Below are 21,615 nucleotides of genomic sequence, written 5' to 3' on the forward strand. Positions count from 1 at the left end.
GGGCCGCCCCGAGCCGCTGCAGCGAGCGGCGCCGCCGGCCGCGCACGAAGTGCCGAGAGCTGCGCAGCGCGGGCGTTCGCCAACACGACGTGCACTTAAGGCCTCTAACACTCACGAAGCAGCATCATGTTTTTCCACAGCAGAAACATTCCAGTTTTGTTACAGACACACGGAAAGGAAGCACAGAGCCAGCRAAAGCACGTGTGCGCGCACCGCATTAGTACAGGAGTAAGTAAGTGCAGCCAAGGTGGAAACAAAACACGCAGGAAAACAGCCTGTCTGGTCTGCCTGCCTGTCTGCAAGTCTCTTAACAGGCACCTGACAAAATTAAAGCCATACACTGGGCTACCAGAATAATAAAACTAAATTACAGATCACCTCATTTATAAGCTGCATTGATTTCTAGCAGGATAGACTTTAAATAAAAAGCGGCGTTTTAGTCCTTGTTATGGCTTACTACTGTGGATTCACCTGTGACAGTGGGAAACATTAATGGAAACATTTGTTACATGCACCGATTCCGATGAAGTGAATCACAGTTTTTCTCTTATCTGGAATACCATGGCAAGGCATCTACTGGGCATTAAAGTGAATTGCTCCTCCTCATGATCAGCAGAAAATGCTGTAAAACTCACCAGGAACTCTGCCTGCGCTGTGTCTCGGCTATCTACCCAGCTTGCACCAAAGCTCTCCTCCTCCCCAGCCGGCTGCCAGTAACCCAGCCTACCTGGGATCTGAAAGTGAAGCCGTGCTGCTTCTCCTGAGTGCGTCACTGTGAACAGCAAGACTGAGCATCTGCAATTTAGCAATTCTTTGAGTGGCCTCCAAGCTAGGAGCTAATCCAAAGCAGTCTCCTATAGGCAGCTGCTGCTGGCTCCGGCGTGCTGAGAAGATAAGAATCAGTACAGCATACTTTTGGTCAGCAGAGTAAGCAGTGTGTCATTCAGACCACCACGGAGACACTGCCATCTTCACCCCATCACCTCTCCTACACAACCATGTGCACTTTACAGTTACATCAGTGTGTGAATACAGATATATGTGCGTGTGTGTACACACACACACACACACACATATATATATATATATATATATTTGCCTCTCTATCCCTGCTTTCTCCAAGAGATGCCCTCTCACCAACGCAACGGATAAGCCTGGGAGAACAGCTTGTGTCATCTTTGCATGTTTAGCGTGCATGAATTCTCTCCTCACAGTGCTCAAATCCGATGGGAGCTGTACACCCCATCTGACAAATAACGGCAGCACAATGTGAAGGCTCCGTGGGTTTGAAAAGCCCGAAGCCCTCAGTCAGATACACAGTAATTTTCCAAGCCACAGTAAAAACTGCATGATGTGGCACAGCAGCGAGACTCTTGTTTTTATGGCAGTATTTTAAACAGTTATTTCTGAGCTGTTGAAGAGATGTCTGAGTTCTTTTTAGGGGGATGGATAGGATATCATTCTGTCCCTTCAGAAAGACTGTTTTATGACACACATGTTCATATTACGAACCCTCGGGGCCAAAAAATCCCCAATTCCTAGCTAGCACATTTTAGAAACTCGCAGGATGATCTAAGGATTTTCCTGTGCACAATACTACCATAATTACAAACTCTAGCCTCTGGTTCTTCTAATTTAAGCTGAAAAATCTAGTATACAAATCTCAAAGCACAGAGTAACTTTGGGCATTGCTTATGATTTCATGGCTTGTTTCACAGCTGTTCTGCAGTTTGCCCGTAGCAGCTAATGGCTGAATTCACATTTCAGTTAATGCCATGATGCTGCAGCATAGACCACAATTCAGTCATGACTTCAGCTGATCCTCCAAGGGCCTCATGACCTAACACATAAATGTTACATGTATGTATCTAATACTTACAGCTATGAACATTACATACATAAAATGGAACCTTTTTAAATACAATCTCAACATGCCAAAAATAGATTCTTTCATCAAGTTTCTGCCCTGCAATACCCATTTTTTGTTTACAATGTATATATATATATATATATATAACTATGTGTGCGTATTACATTATATATATAGGAACATGAAAATACCATATATAAATATTTACTTTAAATCCCTTTATCTAAGTATGTAAGACAGCATCAGTGGAGCATTTGCTAGGTACCAGAAGGTCCATGCATTCCAGATGCAGTTTCTTGGGTTTGTTTTTAAACAGCAGAGATGAATAAGTACCCCTAACCAGGACAGCTAGGACTATTTATACCACCTGCAGACCATTTGCCCCCTGCCCATCTATATCTGTGCACAGCATGTGCATTCCTTCCTACAGTATGTACYGTATTTAGTTTTACAGAGCAAATGTTTTTGTAGCACAAGGGTAATATCTTACAGAGTGGAATGAAACCAACAGATAAAAGTAAACTCAGTAAACTCAGTCTGCAGTAAAAAAAAAAAAAAAAAAAAAAAAGTCTAATCACTCCCTGGTTAGAAACAATGGTCCCAGGGTGAAAAATCAAGCTTCAGATTGGTCCTTTTTGTCAGTATTTTGACTGTCAGTACCAAGTTTTAAGAGCCTTGGATACAGCCCTGCTCCCAAAAAACTACAAAAATAAACCCTGGGCACAACCTCTAAGTGGTTTTCCTTTTGTCTCATACAGTACAACAGCTTGCTTACCCAGAGAAGCTGCCGATCGTGATCACAGTAAACTGCTGCCAGATCAAGGTTTTATGGACTGCATACTGCACACGCTCACCTACCCTGAGAATTTTGTAAAAATTCTCCTCTGCTCCTGTCGTCTCACCTTGAACTGAAACATTTGACAAAAAAGAAATTTGCCAGTCTATAGCAAATAGGCTGTTAGCTATATTCAGCTGTTAGATAATAAAGTGCTCTTGTTTTAACCAGTTACTAGAGGACTCAAAGAAGAAGGTACAATTTCTGTTCCTCCTCCCACTACTGCACTTCTCCAGGACTTAAACATGAGATTCATCTAGATCAACATCAGTCTCCCCAAGCTCAACATGTGTGAAGCTGAAGTGACTGGCCAGCAAGGGGTTCTCCATCCCGTTGTCCTCACTGATGTGCAGGACAGTGTCCCCGTGCTGCAGCAAGCTGGTGGTCTCAAGGCCAGCGTAGTCCTCGGTGTCAGAGAGCTGTGTGGGTGGGGTGCCTTGTGCTGTTGCTGGCCGGGACTCCAAGCTCTCCTCTTTTTCCTTCTCCTTCTCAGCAGAAAGTGCCTCGCTCTGGAACTGAGGAGAGGTARCAGTCAGGCTAGAACTCTGAGAAAGAGGGAGGGGGAAAAAAACCCACAAGGGAACATCTATAAAATATTTTCTCACCCATAATGACTTTTTACTTTAAAGAGCCAGGCATTTGCAGGTTATAAATCACTAAAATTCTGCCCTAATGATGATGCATGTTTTTGCTGGTGAATCAAATTTATAGCAGAGACCAGAAGGACCATCTGATTTTAGTCATTAGTACATCTTCATTTCATTTTGGAGTACTTTTTCCTGTAACAAATATCTTCACTTGTTCATGGCAAAGAACATTCACATCCATAAGACATGAGATGGGCTTACAGAAGTGATCTCAATGTCACTGATGGGCTGGAATGATGGCTGACTGTCCTTGTGCTGCCCTCAGCAGTGTCCAACACCAAAGAGTGTTGGACAAACAGCTTCGTTTGAAACGTGATACTTTTGCTAAAGCAGACGTGAGTTTTTAAAGGAATCCTTTCTCTTAAGGACTAACTGGTCTAGCAAATACTCAGCTGCACTTCTCAGAGAGCAAGCTGTGAAGATGAGTAGAAGAATGCTTGCATTGGTGAGCAGGCTCAGAAGGACTTGTATGGGTGATCGGAAAGTGAAARGGGAAGATGCAGGAAACATTTGCAGATTAAGAATCACTGCAAAGATCTAGAAGTCAGTGGTTTATAAAAGTAGGGGGATGCACAGCAAACACAGCTTAAAGGAAAGACTTACAAAAGAGGGCTGTCTTCACTCACAAGCTGGTTTTCATTATATTGCTGTGATGCATCAGGCATCACACCTTATAAATTTCCCCTGCAACTTAAATCAACCCAAGTGAGATGAAGCAGCAGGCACACATGCTTAAAACTGTCAATCACATTACCTGGCCAGTGGTCTGGCTATGGAGATCAGCGACAACGATGGCAGGCGAGGAAGTCAGCATGGGTTTAYTCAGAGCTTCCTGTTGGCTGGTCCCTGGGGGGCTGCTCGGGCTGCAGCCCTGCTGCTGGGCTACTGCAGCCGAGGGGCTGGCTGTGGAGGCTGCTGGTGCCTCAGGCTGGGTTTCAGTGAAAGTCACTGACCGCTTCTGCTCCACTACGGGTACAAAAAGATACAGAAAACTGAGTATTAAAATGCTTGGATTTAGGACTGAAAACACAACGTGCAAGGCAAAGAGACCACCCCTAGAGTTTTTACAACTAAGACAGGATTCCTGATTCATTCCATCTTTGAAAGCTGTCTAAATGGAATCTAATCTGAAAGCTGTTTACCCTAGTCTTACTCTAAAGCCAATGCAAGAGGCAAGACTCTCCTGAAGACTATTCATCCTACCTCTCTCTCTCACAGCTTGGTGGGATAAATGCCACCCATAACACCTTTCCATCTTAGAAGAATATAATGAATTGAATTCCCATGTGAGTTAGGTGTTACTGCCCTCAATAAGCAAAACCAAGATGCAAATATATATGGGACTTCGCCAAGGTTTTGCAGGAAATCAGAGAACACAAAGAGGGCAGCTGATTGCTCCCCATTCCTGCACTAGACTCTGGGCTGAGTCTACTATTTAGGGATAACAAAGAGCAGCACAGGGTGAAGGCAGCTAGGCTAAAGCTTGACTGTAAAGCTGACACTCCTGCTCCTGCTTTTCACTATTTTTGGTCAAGCTTCATGCTCCAAGCACCTCCAATAGCATTGCTGCCCCAGCACAGTTCTGACTGGGCAGCTGTAGACCTAGAAAGTTAGCAAGCATCCTTGGTTCTTCTGGGTCTTTCCTCCAAAATTAATTGCTCGCTTTAGATGGTACAGAATACAGCTGCCTGCCCTACTTAGCAGGGCTGGCCCCGGGAAACATATCGCGTGGATGCAGCAAAGACTAGAACAATTCTCCTGTTTATTTCCATATACAATCCTTAAAGGTCTGTACTGCTATGGTTGCAAATAATGTGGAATTTCCTTCTTTCTTCCACTCTCATTAGCAGCTTAAAGATTTGCACACCTGAGTGTTTCAGACAAGGCATTCTCAGCAGAGGATACCTTCAGGAGATATAATAATTCACTGTCCACATCCAATCTCACCTTGATGGCCTTTGGAGAAACCATCAAAGTACTTTGAAAGAATGATTTTCTGATAGGATACCCACTCATGAGGGAAAAAGATTAAACTGCTGCATCTTCACTTAACAAATGGTAGTGAAGAGCAAGTAGATTGTAACAATTTGCAGTTACTACCAACTTGAACCAAACACAAAYTAGTAAAACATGGCACCTCTTATTTCTACAGTGAAAGGAGCTTGCATACTCTTCAAACATAATAACTCTTCCTTAATGCCAAAACAACAACATAGTATTTTCTACTTTAAAATATGAAGTGTTAGTTCTGAAAATGCAGCACTGTCCTACCACTGGGCTTTGGTTTTGGCTGGATGCTCCGCCGCGTGGTCGAAAGTCGAGCTCCGTGACGGCTACGAGGTTCAGTTTGGGTTTTCTGACGGGACAGAAGTGGTCTTCGAAGCTACATATTGAAAGAAAGAATCATGTTAGGCTGAGGCATGATCACATATTACACAATCTGTGGTCCTCTAAGGAGGACAAATCACTGTCATCATCCTCTGTCCCTCTAGATGTCCACTCACTGTACATTTAGCAGATACACATTTTARAGTTCCTATGTCTCAAATATCTCCTTCATATCAAAACAGCTAGTGAAATTCTGCTTCTTACACCTTTTCAGTTTCAGTATGAAATGTAATACAGGGCAGTTTATGAGATCTTCAATGCAACACAGTTTGTGTGACCTTCCTTCAAATTAAAACAAACAAACAAACAAACAAAAAAAAAAACACGCCTATATGGAAAAGTTTGGGGAAATTTAAAATGGAGTGCACCTCCTTTCTTAGGGAGAGCTTGTCAGAGCTTCTAACTGAAATGACTGTACTAGCATTTCACAAATTAGGTAAAAGGGATAGGTCACATTCCTAGATTGTTCCAAAATTGACACAGACTGGAAAAAACAAACCAAACCAACGAGAAGGAAAGAAGACTTTTTTCCCTCTCCATGTTCTCACTTGTCGTAGGCCTCTCTTCCTCCCCAGGGGTTGCTGCAGAAGAAGGTTCTGCTGTCCCGGCTCGCTCTGCACACTTGCCACCCTGTTAGATGTGGACAGCATTAGGCCAAGCACTGAATCACTCTGAATAATTAGCAGGTGTCCTGGGAATTGTGACTAAAATAAATAAATAAATAAGCAAACAAACCACTCATGGCACAGTCACTTCAAAGAGCAATACTGTCTTTGAAGGATGGSGGGGACATTTCTGTTGGTTTGTGGCTTCCAGGGCTTAGGAAAGGGCGAGAGGAGGAGTCATGGCATTCAGGACTTGGCCACGCACACATAGCATCAAACTGTAAATAACTGCAAATTTCAGTTTTCAGTCATTGATTGATGCATTCCACTGAACAACACTCAGTTCTCTGCATCCTTTGCCACATAGGCTTCATCAACAAAGGCAAGAGTATCACCTTCCTAGCTCAAAAACCTTCCTGTTTGCTTTTCCTTTTTCAAAATGCTTTAAAAGCTTCTTTCCCCCCTCCCAATTAGACCCCACAGCCTCACTACAATTTTGTCATCTGATTTTAATTTCAAATTAAGTCAACAAACAAAAAACAAACACAAAGTGACAAAGGATCCATTCACATAATGGATGCATGATTTATGTGAACAAGGCCCCACACTCAACACTTGCAGCCTTAAGCCTCTTTGTGGCTAACAAATGAAAAATACAAGTAGGTATAAATATATATATATATGTACACATAAACACATATTTTGGCTGTTAGTGTCTTCACACAAAAAAAGCTGAAAATCTCCAGTAAAAGAATCTTTAGCAATGAAACAGACTCCGCTACATATCATCTCATTCTACCATTCAATTGATCATTGATTTACTAATTTAACTGATTTACTTAATATAAAAATGCCACCCTCTCCCTTTTTTCTTTTCTTTTTTCCTTTTTTTTTCAATCAATGTATAGTATTCCTCCAAACATTTAAAAATCGTTCATTTAGCAGGCAGTGGTCACAAAACACATTAGCTGAATCAACAGTGCCTGAGAGACATATGGTTACAATAGTAAGTAACATTTAGATAGATTTCTTTTAAATCAGGCAGCTGCTTACTTGCGACAGACTGGAATCCACTGAGCCACATGATCTACTTAAGCAACTTTCAGCTATATTTGGTATGCACTGTTGAAGATTCAGTATTATAATACATTTTGCCTTCGGCATGCGTTAATCTAAAGGGAAACAACATTCTTTTCTCTGGATGTTTTCCTTGGATCTTCCTGGAGGAGCTCAGTATCACCAGCAGAGAAAAGGTTTAATGCCTGACTTGCCAGGAGCAGAAGACGACAACAAAGCTAAGGAGCTGGTCAGAAAAAAACACGGAGGATGTGAAGAGATTTAAAAAGTTCTCTCCCCTACACTGCTCATTCTTCCCTTTGGCAGAAGTTACTGCCCTTAGCAGGTTTGGCGGAACAGACCACGAGAGCACTCCTGCTCTGCTTCAGGTCAAAGTCCTGTTAACTGAGCTGAAAGGCCTATTCCTTCCTCTCCTACCAGTTTAAACTGAAGTCAGGCTTTGCACTGAACCGTACGCATGTTTCCATCAACTCTGCTGGGGATGCAACTGGTAACTTCAGTAGAAAGACATTATGTTAAGCCCCTGAAGCTATTTCTCTTGTCTGACCAACCACAGCCTTCTAATCCCAGCCAGGCCCTCAGCAATCTCCCTGCAACTGCAAAGGTTTGGAACAAAGGAAGAGCTTCTGCAAGCTCAAAGCCAGAAAAAAAAACAGGATACATTTGAGTCCTTTTCTCCCCGAGACAGCTCTTTGAAATGAGATCATCAGCCTCTGGAATATATTATCCAGCCTTTTTTTTTTTTTTTTTTTTTTTTTTNGGGGGGTGTTGAAATGATTTATACACCGAGCATCCTAAACATCGTGCTAACACCCGCCATGAATAGGCAGAGTCCTCGACTTTACTTCCTGGTAGTAGGACTGCGTCCTTGACCCAGACAATGACGGCAGCACAAGACTGCTTGGTCCAGAAGCAACACATCATCCCTTATGAAGGCAAAGAGCCTGAGCTTAAATTAGTCTTTACATTTATCATCTAGGCTACCTGAAATTACAGTTTGTAAAACTTTCTTAATCTTCTATTTCTAAGATTACATAAAAATTTATTCCACTGATTTTTAAGAAGTTTTGAGGGTAGTTACTAGTGTATGAATTAAGCAGGAAAAAACATATTATTTGGCTGGAAAAAGTCAAAAATAGTTTTCTATTCAACTAACTTTTGAGAATACTGTTGTAACTTCTGATTGAAGAMGACTCTTATTTCTACAAGTGAGGAGACCTAAATGCCTGTAGCAGAAAGACTAGAGTTATATTCAGTGTAAACAGCTACTTAGAGTTGTGAAAAAACTCATTTCACAAGCATCGTGAAAACATCTTAAAAGGGTCATTAGATAAGAAGACCACCTGAGTGCACAGAGGCTAGACATGAGGAAATAAATGATTCCCCTGGAGTAACCTGTGCACTGAAGACGACCAATAGAGAGGTGAGCAACAAAAAGGCTGGACTTTGTGGCTTCCTGCTGGTGTCTGGGATTTTAAACCTGGCTTCTATCATAAGTGAAATGAGCATAGTGAGCTGGTGGATATTTATTTCCAGTAGAGAATCATTACAAAAATTGGTATAATTTGGGATCATCTTATGAGCTGAAATTGCAAGTAGCTACTGCAGGTAAATAGTAGACCAGCAGAGCTTTACAGAGCTGCCTGCATGCAGCACAGTCCTGGTACGGCTGCGTTTTTTGCCTTCTGCCCACCAGCTCTGAAGGAGGGAAGGAAAGAGAAAGAATTATGAAGACTGCAAATTTTAGATGAGTGACGGAATTTCCTGATAAATCCTTTCACTTCACGAGGCTTTGTGCTCCTGTCAAAGAAGAGCACAACTGATCTTGCTTCAGTGAAAATTAGGGTGGTAGGCAGACTGTTGACTCTGAGTAAACCCTCCATCCTTTTCTGTCTCTCCTTGTTTACCAAACCCAATCAAAAGTATATTGGTTTTCTGTCAGCCTATAGAGACCCCGTCAAGCAATATTAAATTAAATGCCTTTTCACCTAACAGTACCTTTCCCTCCTGCACCAGTGTGATCGATAAAAGGGGTTTTGTTACAGTGCATAAACCAGATTTACTTGGGAAATACCAACCAGTAAATATTCCCGCCCATCAAATGCTGTTCCGTCACTCCCTGAATATCTCTGACAGGGGATGTATCCTCACAATAATAATACTCCCATTAGATATTTAGGGCACAGACAGGTGAACAAAAGAGCAAACAAAACTGATTTCATGGAAGCATGTTGCCAGCACTACAAGAAATGACAGCCAATCACATAGTAGGGGCTAAAAGAAATTTTTTAAGGTTCGCTTGGATAAGTTATTTTCATGAATTATAAGAAGTGACATGCAGCTGGAATAAGAAAAAGGGAGGAAAACAAAACAGCAAAGGAAGCACAGAGTTTGAAAGTCTGTTAAAAAGGCATATATGCCTGCCCAGCTGTTATGGTAGCATGTACGCGCTTTGTGTCCCAAGACATTGCACTGGGGGGGTTAAGGGACAAAGGCCAACAGAGACAGGTTAAAACACAGACGAACTCCAGCTCTTACAGTCCCAGACAGGTTAGTGGTAGATCAGTAGGAAAGAACTCTTCTTCCTCTACCTTACCCTGGTAATAGGAATTCGCTCCAGTTTGCCTTATTAGCCAYAATTAATTTAAGATAGGCATAACTAGAACCTTTAAAAGGAAACGTCTCTGTGCAGCAGCTTTCCAGTACAGCAAGCTCTCTTTCTTCTTCCATTCATAAATTGGAGAAATATTGTCTCCTCTCAGATTATAACCTTTATAACCACAACAAAGCATAATGCTGAATACAACTGCTCCTCAGGTAGGTACTGCATGCTATCTACTTACTCCAGAGCACTTAAACGCTGTGCCCTTCCTGTCTTCCTTGCTTTTATACATGGCTGACTCTAATTCTTATAATAGCCGAGGGAAACGGACTTCATTTCCTTTGTTTGTCACCATTTGTTTAATTTATCTGAAACTCCTACCTTCTATATGACTCTGTTCTCCATATGATATATCTCTCTGTGTCAGTTATGACTAAACATCAGCTTTGAATTCACACAGCAATCCTAAACTGCTGTTACTGTGCTCCAGTCAAAATCAAAGTTATCTGAGAAAAAGTGAAGCCTGCTTTATTCAAAGGCAAATGTTCCTGAATATAAAAACACATTCACCCTGTCCTGTGATTCCCACAGCACAATAAACTTCTACGAGGTCTGCTATATTACTTTTCTCCTTTTGAGAAGGAATCCAATGTGCAGATTTAACAATGCAGCTGAAACACTGTCTTTTCTTGCTGCACAGAACTGCAATCCAGACTTGGTAGAAGAATTTGCACTATTTGCCTCGCTGCCTTCATTCGTTTCTAAAGTTTTGCAACCTTGATGCCTCTTCTGCACATGTCAGTGCCTGCTCCTGACAAAAAATACAAGCCTCAGTAGGAACAGCCCCTAAACACACCTAGCAATCCTTGGTCTAAGGAAAGCTCTGTATCATAGAACAGTGTGGAGGATAGGGTGTCCTGCTTCCTCGTAGAGATTGACGTGACAGAAATTAGTAGGAACCCACTGTAGAGCTGATTAAATTTCAGGGATCAAAATAAATTRTTGGATTCAAACTCATCAGTTGACTTAGCTGTCATGAATTCCTTGGCCTTGTCACCAGGAGTTATTACTAAGAGTGACTCCCACTTAACAAGATCAAACATTTCAAATTCAGCACTAATGTAACCTGATACGAGCTCTTGATGGCTTTAGATCAGACATGGATCTTTTCCTTTCCTTATCCTCCTCAGCTGTAATTGAGTTTCTAGCTTTAGTCAAGGGAGGGCACTCCTTCAGTTGTGTGACTTCCGTTAGGCTCCRAAACACGTGCAGATGACCGTGCAATCCATTTTGCTACATAATGCAAATTGATAACAGTATTCCTGCCTCTGCCAAAGAGCTGAAGTCTTTTCCTCATGCCACTCTCACAGCAGCACCAATTAGAGATCACTCTGCCAAGGCAGGATTCACGCACACAAAGGATGCCATGAATCATGGAATGACCTCGGTGATACAACYAATGATAAACTTGCCATTTTTCAGCAGAGAGAAGAATGAACAAACAAAGCAGCCTGTCCCCACCCAAAACCACTGCTGACATCTAAAACCAAACTAAACCAACAAAATAAAAACCATTCACACAAACACCTCTCAACATATCCACATCTTCAGCGGGTGTAGTAAAGTAATGAAATAGCATGTTACCCTCCATGTTACCAGCGTAAGAGGCCGGGTTCTTCTGGAAGGAAACAGAGATGCTCTTGGGACCAAGGAGAGCTCTCTGACCTCGTGAGGATCAGTTGAGAGGTATGAGCACAGCAGCAGGACAGTAAGAATGATTAACATGGCYGAGCTGACCGTTAAAGGTGCAGACCTCCCTTCTAAGTTCACAGCTGACCCAGCTGACAGGCAAGGCCGTAACAGGGTTTGCATACGAACTCTCCTGTCCACAGCAAATGGCGAGCAGCTAGGCTGTTCTGAACTCAGGCTATGACAGGGCAATTTTTAACATGCATTAATGGTCTTTACCTGCAAGCTTTCAAAAGCTGCTATTTGAGGACTGGAAATACTTTTTAAAAATAGGTAGAATCACTGTAAAGCATCCAATAATTAGTTTTATTAGTGAACGTTAAAGAACACAGCTCAATGTTGCTATTAAGTCTTTGTGGTGACAGCACTGTGAGATGACTGGAAAAACAGATGTCTCTGTTTTATATAAGCCTCCAGACTAATGCTTTTAACAGGCTCCAGCTAATGCCTTGTGGGTAATCTTCCTCAGGCCTTTCAAGCAATTGCTAAACAAGGGGAAAACCTCAAGGCTAGCCAGACCACTATTCAACTTGCTACAACTTTCTCTTTTCCCTTTCCCTTAATTTCCTCAAAGTTACTGGCAATCAAAGCTGAAAACTGAAGGTGGGTTGCTACACCTTTGACTTGCAGGCCTGAATATCGATGAGCCACAAGAGACAGAGATGGAAAGAGCAACAAAAGGTGAGGGAAAGAGACAGAGGAGATAGGAAACTGCTCGTTTCCCGGCACGCACACTGACAGACAGGTAGTGTTAACACTGTACCTAGAGAGGCTGCCCTCAGTGGCCAGGCTCGGGGAGTCATCGAGGACATTAGGTTCACTGCAGGAGGGGCAGGGAGATTAAGAATTTAGGGAAAGAAAAGGCAAAAAGCATGCGACTGTCTTTGTTTGCAAGGGAAAAAATACCAACGGAATAAAAAAAAGTAAGAAAAGGACGGTAACGTTAATTGGTCTCGCACGCTTAACAGCACAYACATGACTCAGAAGGAGCTGAAATAACATCTGATAACAGGAGAAATCTTGAGAGAGAGTTTACCCTACGTGGATACTTCTAAATCTTTGCTGTGAACTGTGGAGCTGGAAGTTCAGAAGGATGCATTTTCACAGGAAATAAGGGCACGGAAATGTTTTCAAAGCCATTTTCCTGCAGCATTTTCCTTTATTTTGGTTCTGCTTACTCCTAGCTTCATATAAAGTCTTTTTCTCCCCTCTTCCCCACAACCCATCAGTTCTTCCTGAGGGAGTGCTAATCTATTTCCCATGAGCTACAGACCACTCTCATTCTGATACARTTCTAAGGACAAACATCTGGAAAACAAGGTCTTGTACTGCAATGAAACTGCAAGTAAACAGCTGGCATGGACCCTGGCAAATGAGTACACAACCACTTTGCTTTTCTACACTTCAGCCATTCAAGCAGGAGCAGCTCTCTCAGCTCGTAGGAAAAACATGGAAGAAAAAGAAAGAAAGAAAGAACGAACGAACGAACCAGCAGGAAAGCAATAATAATATTACTTAACATTAATTAGTTTATGTTTGTGAGGCAATCAAGAAGCCCAGAGACCATCCATAACTAAAAAGGGCATGATGCTGTGGACTATGATTATGCCTGCTGAGCTTGTACTTCCCTTACGCAGATGAAAAGCAATTTTCCCGGTATACCATGTACTTAAAAAATAGAGACTAAAGCTCTGTTTTAATTAAACTCTCTTTCTCACAGTCATCATGACTTGGAACTGCGCTAAGCAAACATTGCAATCAGTCAACTGTGGCTCATATAAATTTTATGCATTACAGGTTGTAGTGAAAGATTAGGGAAAATGCAGTCTTACATATTAATTTTTCAAGAAACAAAGGGACTGAATGAATTGGGTTCAAAAGTCAAATGAATTCCCGTAAGCCCTTTTCWGAAAACTCCTGGATAAAATCAGTGCAATTCTGCCCTTGTAAATCACTTCTCCTATCTCTTCTGGTATGTACCACAGCTGTTACTCTTCCTTTATGCCTCAAGGTTATTCCATTAATTCTGAGCAAGACTGGGGAGAGGACAATGCCGTTTGATTTTCCAAGGCTGGTCAAGAGATAATGTAGAATTTACTCTTTAAAGGTTCAAGCGAAATAACATAAATTAATCTGTTCGGTGTCAGATATCTTTACACAACAATGTCATGAAGAAGTAAAAGAAGAAATGCTTACTTAGAGAAAAATAGTATGTAAATGCCAAACTCTTCTCTCTAAACGTCCTAAAGACTTGTACGTTTCCCAAATTCCTATCCCTTTCTCCCTATTCCATGTTCGCCAGGAATAAGAGGCATTCAGGGATTATTTTAATCAACAAGTCAAACAACAATTTGGTTTTAAATACTCTCATTAAATTCCATGTTTGAACTTGACATTCGCTTTCTGAGACAACCTAGTTACTGTTCTAGAAAGGACAAAGACTGCATAGAAAAAAACAAAGTAAATCAGACAGAATACCTCTATCCTCTTTCCCAGCTTCTTGGGATTACTCCCTACTCCCTATAGGGGATCATATAGAGTTCTCTGGCTCAACGCAGAACCAAAAATCATGTCTTCTCTTTTTGCTATTCATTGTATTAGCAGAGGAAAACAGTAGAGCTGAGTATTTCTGAAACTGTTTAAGATGAAGGTTTCTAGAGATGACAGCTCTTCCTTCTGGAGCCTATGCAACACAGATTGTCCTGGAGAATCAGTATTTCCAAACCCACACCGCTGGTCCAACACTACTTCAGGATGAATAAATTTAGCATCACTATGTTGGCGCTGATTCTACTACCCCACATAATATACCTGTGTCATTTCTGCTCTCGTGAATGTAATGGGAAAGGTGGAAAGCCCATGTTGTTACCTTTGGCTGGGTAACATGCCCACCTCAGCCTGAGGTGCAGACATGCTGGAGAGATGGCTGGAGAACCGCCTTCTCCCAATGGCACCCATAAGGTATGCTTCTTGTTCACTTACCACACTGGGCATGCTCAAGGAGTCATCTAGAAAGAAAGAAAAAAAAAAAAACAGGAAAGGAGGCGAAACAAGCACCCCAAACTCCATCTCCACATTTAGCGCTGTCAAGCGCTAAATCTCAAAGGATTTAGGATCTCAAAGGCATATGCAGCATTTACTTAYCAAGGCCCCAAGCCTGCAAATTTGAATGCTTCTATTAGATTTTAYTATCATAATTCAGAAAGGCATATGCACAGAGTTCTGCAGGATGAGGATCCCACAGCATACATGAGGCAGAAATTTATCTGTCCGTTTTATGTTTATATGTCTCTCAGGAAAAAGTAGTAAATTCAGCTTCTACTAGGGTTTGATTCCTATGATTATTGAATTGTTCACCAATATATAATGCTTTTGCATAAAAGTCATAATTGCCAAACAGCTGTTCAGATATAGCAAAGCAATTTATAAGATGAAAGTCATAACAAAGCAAAATACAAAGCTGACCATTTAATCTTCAAGGTGGCTTGGGACATGCATTTTACAAGTCTCAGAAGAAAACAAATAAGGATAAATTGACTCAAATACATCATACTGAAGCTGAACTATGCAGATAGTTGGATTGTGATTAGGACTGCTTAAAATGTTCAATGTTGTTTTGAAATTATATACATAGATACACAGATATGTATAGATTATATACATAGATATATATCTAGAAAGAAATTACTCTGTATTTTTTGATTGTTTGTTTTACTACAATAACTTTAATTACAAATAGATAAAACAAAGGGGAAGTTTTGTGTAATTTTATCGGGGGTGGGGGTGAGGGGGGGCTTTTTCCAGTGTTGAAATACTGAAGTATTTTATGGCAGCTTTAAACCAAGGCAGGGCTGAGCCCTGCAAGCAAACAGGAAGATAGCACTCATGCCACACAGTGGCTCATAATTAATCYGTGGCTGAAATCAATGTTTGCCACAGTGTCTAACTGAGCATTGTATCAGCAGTGCAACATCAGGTACATCATGCAAGGTTCAGTAATGAACTCAGCTGAAACAAAGCTGAGCTGAGCCTGAAATGTTTCAGGCTAACTCTTTTCTCCCAAAAGGCAATTCCTCCATAAGCACAAAGGTCYTTTTTCTGAGCCACCCGTTTTCACATTTTTTGTCTAATGTATTTTGGGAATATCCAGCAGTCCTCAAATACAAAAGTGAAAAGACACTCAGGCAACCAACCATTGCAGCATCAGAAGACAATATCCCTGATAAAGTAGGGTGAAGCCCAAGCCTGATGACATATGAGCAGCTTTCCACCCTGGCTTTCAATGATGGACAACTCAGAAGCAGGAAGAAGGAAAGATTCCAAGAATAACATGAAACTCAGCTGAAATGATGAAGCAACATTCAGGGCATTGCAAATTAGTACCAAAAGGATTCACTAGAATTCACCAGTCCACTCATTTCAAACTGGTGCCAGAAAACCTGGTAACTCAGGACTTGCCAGCTACCCAGAAAGAATAAAAAGCATTTGTTGTCAGGAGGTTAAGGCTTAATTTCTTCTTTGCTAATTGGATAACATGAGCACACGGCCAATCCAGCAAGCTAAAGCTGTATCCCACGCAGCACGAGGACGACATATTCCACGTCAGAGCATTGGGACAGAAGTGAGGAGCAGGAAGTATTAAGGTCCTGTAGCAACAGGATACTAACTATAGAGCCAGTCAAGAGCCCCAGCCTACTCTCATGATCAAGATCAGAGAGAGGACTGATAACTAAATGCCTTGTCAGCACTGTGAGGGCTGCATGCCAGCCCAAGTGTCACATGCTAAAACCTCCCTGTGCCCTTCCCTTTTCTCTGCTCAGGAGGGTAGAGGGAAGCTCTGCTCGGGAGCTCAGGAGGGAGGTCACTGTGATAGTATCTCTCACCAATTTCTAAGCCTCCTGCCCCTACATGCCTTCTGTTCATATCGGTATAGGGACACAGCTAAATGCCTTCCCCTTCCCAGCTGTACTCTGGGACACCAAGAAAACATCTTCAGTATTGGATGCTCAGCTCAAATCAGTAGCTACGTACTTTCTTCATCCTCCTCATCTGTGCGGCTCAGCGTGTCTTGTGAGGCCTGCTGGGAAGGCTCACTGTCCTGCTCCCAGACTGTGCCAGTGCCTGTGTTGGAGCGGGACATGGTAGCAAGGCTCAGGCGGTAAGCAGATGTGGAGGTGCCCACAGTGCTGACAGATGTCTTCCCTTGGTAAGCTGTACAAGAGCAGGAAAACAAAACCCAAGTTAGTGATAGCCCTGGAAATAAATAACCAGCCAAACATTCCAGCCATGTTGGGGCATCTTATTCAGCCTGCACAGACAGGGCAGTGAGCAGGCAGAGAACCAGCAGAACAGATACTCTCTCAACACATCTGCTTGATACTGCATGAATTTAGCTGCCCTGGCTCACCTAATCTCTCTGAGATCTGTGCTGTGGCTGGTTTTCTTATACCCTCTAGTTTTCACCCTGAAATTTACTGCCACATTTTCCAGATCAGCTGCAACGTTTAGAAACAAGTCAAATTATTACAAAGGAGAAAAAACATTTTCTTCTAAATTTCCTTCCCTTTTCTTGACAACAAAGCACATAAAATCTCTCCATGCATGCAAGCTGTAGCTGCCATCTCGTGGTCACAACGTTAACTAGTGCAGGAGAAAAGTGTCCCCTCTGGAAAGGGAGTGACAGAGAGTTCAGCATGCTGGGGGCTCAGAGATGCTGAACTGGACCTCACTGGCTAGCAACAGTAAAGAAAAACAAAAAGAGGAGGAAGGAGGAGACAAATCTGCTGCTGCTGACAGACAGACATTTTCACAAGAGCAGCTACAGTTTTACAAAGATTTAGGTAACAGCTTTCTGCACTGTTATGGGGGGCTGGCTGCAACAGCAAGAGGCAGYTGCTGGGAGAAGTGCACGGAAGGGGACAAGCCGTTCAGCTGCAAGGATGGGCTGGACGTAGAAACTGATTCAGGGAGAGGCTGCTGGTGTGCGAGTGGATTATCCTGCCCCCGTTTTCTAGACGACAGGCAGGACTGCCTCAGAAGTGAACCTGCGTGCCCAGCCAGCCAGCCAGGGCTGATGGCCCCTTGCCTCTCCACTGCCTCCTTACCAGACCCGCTGTGCACTGCCTCCTTCAGGATCTTCAGTTCGTTATTGAATTCCGCAATGAGGGAGCTCTTGCAGAGAGGGCGCGGGATGAACCGTCTCTCCAGCTGGTCGGCAATGTGCTGTCTGGCAGTCAGCTCCTCATGGTTCTCAGCCGGCTGGGCCAGCAGCTGAGAAAGGCATTAACAACATTGGGATGTGTTAGCACTGCAACAAAACGATGCCCAGTGAGCTGGGACTAGTCTCCAGAGCAGCATCAGCCTGCAGCCAGCAGGCTGTCCTCTTTGTAGACACAGGGTTTTGACTGCAACTATGAGAGGTTTCCACCTGCCCTTCAGGGACAATCTTATATTTGACTGAACTGATATCAAAACCTCACCAACATTAGTATATGGGGATCAAGACTTCCTTATGCCAAGCTCTCCCCTCACATATAAGAGACAATTCCTGCCTCCAAGATGACTCAGTGTGTCCAAGTAGTGAGACACAGTGGACCAAGACAAAATAATCAGGTGAAGTAGCRTATGGTAAACACGGAAGAGCCATGATTAGCTTAAGCCCTAGCAGCCTCAGCCTAGCAGCTGTCTGTCCATCCACAGGAGTCCTGTTAAACCTATATTTGAGACGTATAAAGCCAAGGGGCRTTTCCTGGCTGTTAGCTATATTGCCCAGCTCTGTTCACAAGAGCTTTTCTTGAAACTTTCTGCTAATCATACCAACTCTTTCCTAAGTTCAGAGCATCCACACTACTTCCAAGTGCTTTGACTGTCTTTGTTGCAAAACTAAGTTGATATGCAAGACGTCTTGGTCAAGCCTGGCAGTACTTTCCCAACCTAGGGAGCTAAGCCTGGTCTACAACTTTGTGGATCAGAGCTTCTCCATGACTGGTGTACTCTTTATTGTTGTCTAGGAAAAAGCTTTGTGATTACTTTCAAAGAGTTCACAGGTCTAACTGCACATCCAGACTTCCGAAAAGTCACTCCCTACATAAACACCCAGTTCCTCCAGGAGTGCTGTTGCCTCTGCTCGCAGCAGGGGAATAAAGGCTATCTTGCCTTCAGGGAGTGATCTAGCAGGAGCCAAAGCAACTGTTACCTTGCACTGGATGAAGGGCCGAAGGAGCACAAAGATAGGGATCCGTGTTCGCACGATAAAGTCGAGGAAATCCCACAGGGCCAGCCCTCCCACCTTCCGCAGTGCCATCTCTTTGACTTGCAGACTCAGCCAGTACCACTGGCTGTCCAGCTGGCGTTCAAAGCAAACAAGGATCACCTTCAGGGCTACAGGGGAACACACACCAGCAAACGGCAGTCAGAGATGTCACCAGTGTCCCTTACAAGCACTGGGGGAGCAACAGGGGGCCACAGAGGGCATGAACCAACAGAGACATGCACGCATGCACATGCACACGCACGCACACTCACACACCCCTCAAAGTCACAAGTGTCTTTTATATTGGTGTCCAACCRCTGCAGGGAAGGAGGGCAGTCTTGTTATAGCAAAGATCTCAGGATCAGAGCCTATGAGTCTCATTTCCAGTTTTACCTGTGAGGTTACTAGAAATTTTCCTACTTCACACCTAAGTTCCTCTGCATTTTCTTGCTCTAGCTTCCCATTTTCCTCCCTGCAGAGTTTTTCCAGAGCATTTCTTTTGATTCCCTAGAATTCAGATACGAAATCAGCTCAGGATGGGAATACAGTCCTATCTGTTCAGCCAATTTCAGAAATCTAGATCAAGTATCTCCACACCAAGAGCTACTCTGTGAGCACCACAACCTCCAGGTTATTTACGGGATAATGAAAAGAACCTTTCTGGTAATGCAGCTGCATGAGTCACAGACAAACGTCTTCGTGGGCTGGCCAAGACATCTCAGCCATCACACATCTGTATGCAGTTTTGTGGGGGCAGGGATGGCGGGGGGGGGGAAAACCAGTAGGGAATTGCCCCTTTCTCATCTGTGTTACTCCCATCTCAGTTACAGGTTAACAAAAGCCTGAATATAAGTCTTTGGTTAAATGCTCTCTCAAAATCAGAAGCAGAGAAGCTGCTTGGAGGAATGAGGGCTTGGAGACAAAATTCTCTCCATATTCTCTGATAACCTGCACTGCTGCTGGATCCCTGATTTGGTTCTTTTTAACCTTCCTTTCACTTGTGGGCTATATGTGAGAAAACATAGCACTATCTTTCAGCAGCATACGGTGAGCAGAGGTATACCAGTCAGTAAGGACTGCGTACGCACAGGGCCAGCAGGCAGACCACATCACACTTCACCCTAGCTGGCCAAGGGGCATGGAAGCTGTGACATTAGGGGCTGGTGGGCAGGCTGACTTGCCTTTTGTGCCTTCACTGCGATAGCCTGGCAGGGTGAAAACTGAGCAACTTCTATGCATGCTGCAACCTCTTCCAGCTGCAGTGCAGACACCACTCACATTGCAGCACTTCTTGGAGTTAATCCTGGCTTCCCACTCTGGCTTTTCCCCCTGGCTCAGGACAAGACAGAAGGCAGCCCAAAGGAGCTCAATCCTTAGAAACGCTTAGAAACCATCCCTGCCTGGGATGTTTTTTTCCCTGTTGCTATCTACAGTCTTGAATGCTTCATTTTAATTCTGTCTCTTCGCAGGGGTGAGCAGAAGCCATCACTCACCCAGGTAGGCAGCCTGGCTGGTAGACTCTGCAAGCCCTTCCCGCCGCAGGTCCTTCCCCGCATCCCCTGGGGTGGAGCAGTGGGCAGGGGAGCTCTCGAGCATAAAGTTCTTGCTACGGGAAGTGCTGATGATGCGAGGTGGCAGGAGGATATTGATAACAGTCTGGAGCAGCAGCAGGACCTCCGGCTGCTCCAGCCAGGGGCTGTCTGAGATGCATTGGGAGGGGAGAGAGAGAAAAAGATCAGGCCATATCCCAGACACCCAAAAGACCCTGTTCAGTTCCAAAATGCGGTGCAATCTCAACGTCCCCTAAAGCCAAAATCACTCCCCCACACCTCGTTATGCTTCTTCTCCTCCTGCAAGCAAAGGCAAAGTTTATTTTAACACCAACACACACACATAAACACAGAGTTAAACAGCACAAAGAAATGTCCTGCTCAGTAATCTAATGATCTCATCTCTTTTTGGCCTCCCACACTCCCTCAACTCTTCACTTTCGCTTAGGAACTTAACAGTGATCGCCCTCTATAAAAGAAAGCAAGGAGTAGGATTTGTGCCAGACAAGTGGTATGGATTGGGCAGAGTGCAATCCACAGGGGCACACAATTTCTGTTACATCTGCTCCCCTCTGGCTTCTGCTACAACAGATCTGTCTTGCCTTGCACTCCTGTTTCAAAAGGAGGAGCACATCTGTGAAAGGCGAGAGAACAATRGCACAGCTGAAACAAAGAGGAGAAACAACAACTGCTCCCAGTGGGGCTTTTCTGAGTCTCAGACCCAATGGGCACTTTAGCTGACACACTGCCAGTGACAGGAAACCAAATAAAAAAAAGTCAACAGAGAGCAGGCAAAGTACAAACATTGGTTGTCAGAAAAGGGGGAGAAATATTCTTTTCGTTAAATTAGTCAGACCTTTGCTTCCAGATCCTACTGTGAGCACAAATGGAATCAGTAGGTTTAAAAGCATTCCTTCCCTTCTTTCCTGATTGGTGAATGGGGAGACGACATGGCTTAGGGGGAAATCTTCTTTCAAAGCCTGTGCAGTAATAATAAGAAAGGATTAAACGATTTCATCAGCAGATCACGGACACAAGTT

General features: G+C 43.4%; 1 protein-coding gene across 3 annotated transcripts in view; it reads right to left on the bottom strand.

The window, feature by feature from the left end:
* Positions 1–2,801: 2,801 nt before the first annotated feature.
* UNC80 (unc-80 subunit of NALCN channel complex) overlaps positions 2,802–21,615 on the bottom strand; it is a 135,137-nt gene continuing 116,323 nt past the window's right edge. For all 3 annotated transcript variants that reach the window (XM_085299332.1, XM_085299330.1, XM_085299331.1), the window contains exons 55-65: positions 21,432–21,555; positions 20,519–20,725; positions 18,969–19,153; positions 17,878–18,043; positions 16,805–16,984; positions 14,643–14,781; positions 12,537–12,593; positions 6,289–6,370; positions 5,624–5,735; positions 4,107–4,318; positions 2,802–3,214 (exon numbers count right to left, since the gene is read on the bottom strand). In XM_085299332.1, the coding sequence (XP_085155458.1) occupies positions 2,945–3,214; positions 4,107–4,318; positions 5,624–5,735; positions 6,289–6,370; positions 12,537–12,593; positions 14,643–14,781; positions 16,805–16,984; positions 17,878–18,043; positions 18,969–19,153; positions 20,519–20,725; positions 21,432–21,555 (1,734 nt within the window). In that variant the 3' untranslated portion in view covers positions 2,802–2,944. The remainder of the gene's footprint in view (positions 3,215–4,106; positions 4,319–5,623; positions 5,736–6,288; positions 6,371–12,536; positions 12,594–14,642; positions 14,782–16,804; positions 16,985–17,877; positions 18,044–18,968; positions 19,154–20,518; positions 20,726–21,431; positions 21,556–21,615) is intronic.

Source organism: Rhea americana, unplaced genomic scaffold (assembly GCF_003343005.1).
Source record: "Rhea americana isolate MKP2758 unplaced genomic scaffold, rheAme1 scaffold_15, whole genome shotgun sequence".
Lineage (NCBI taxonomy): Eukaryota > Metazoa > Chordata > Aves > Rheiformes > Rheidae > Rhea > Rhea americana.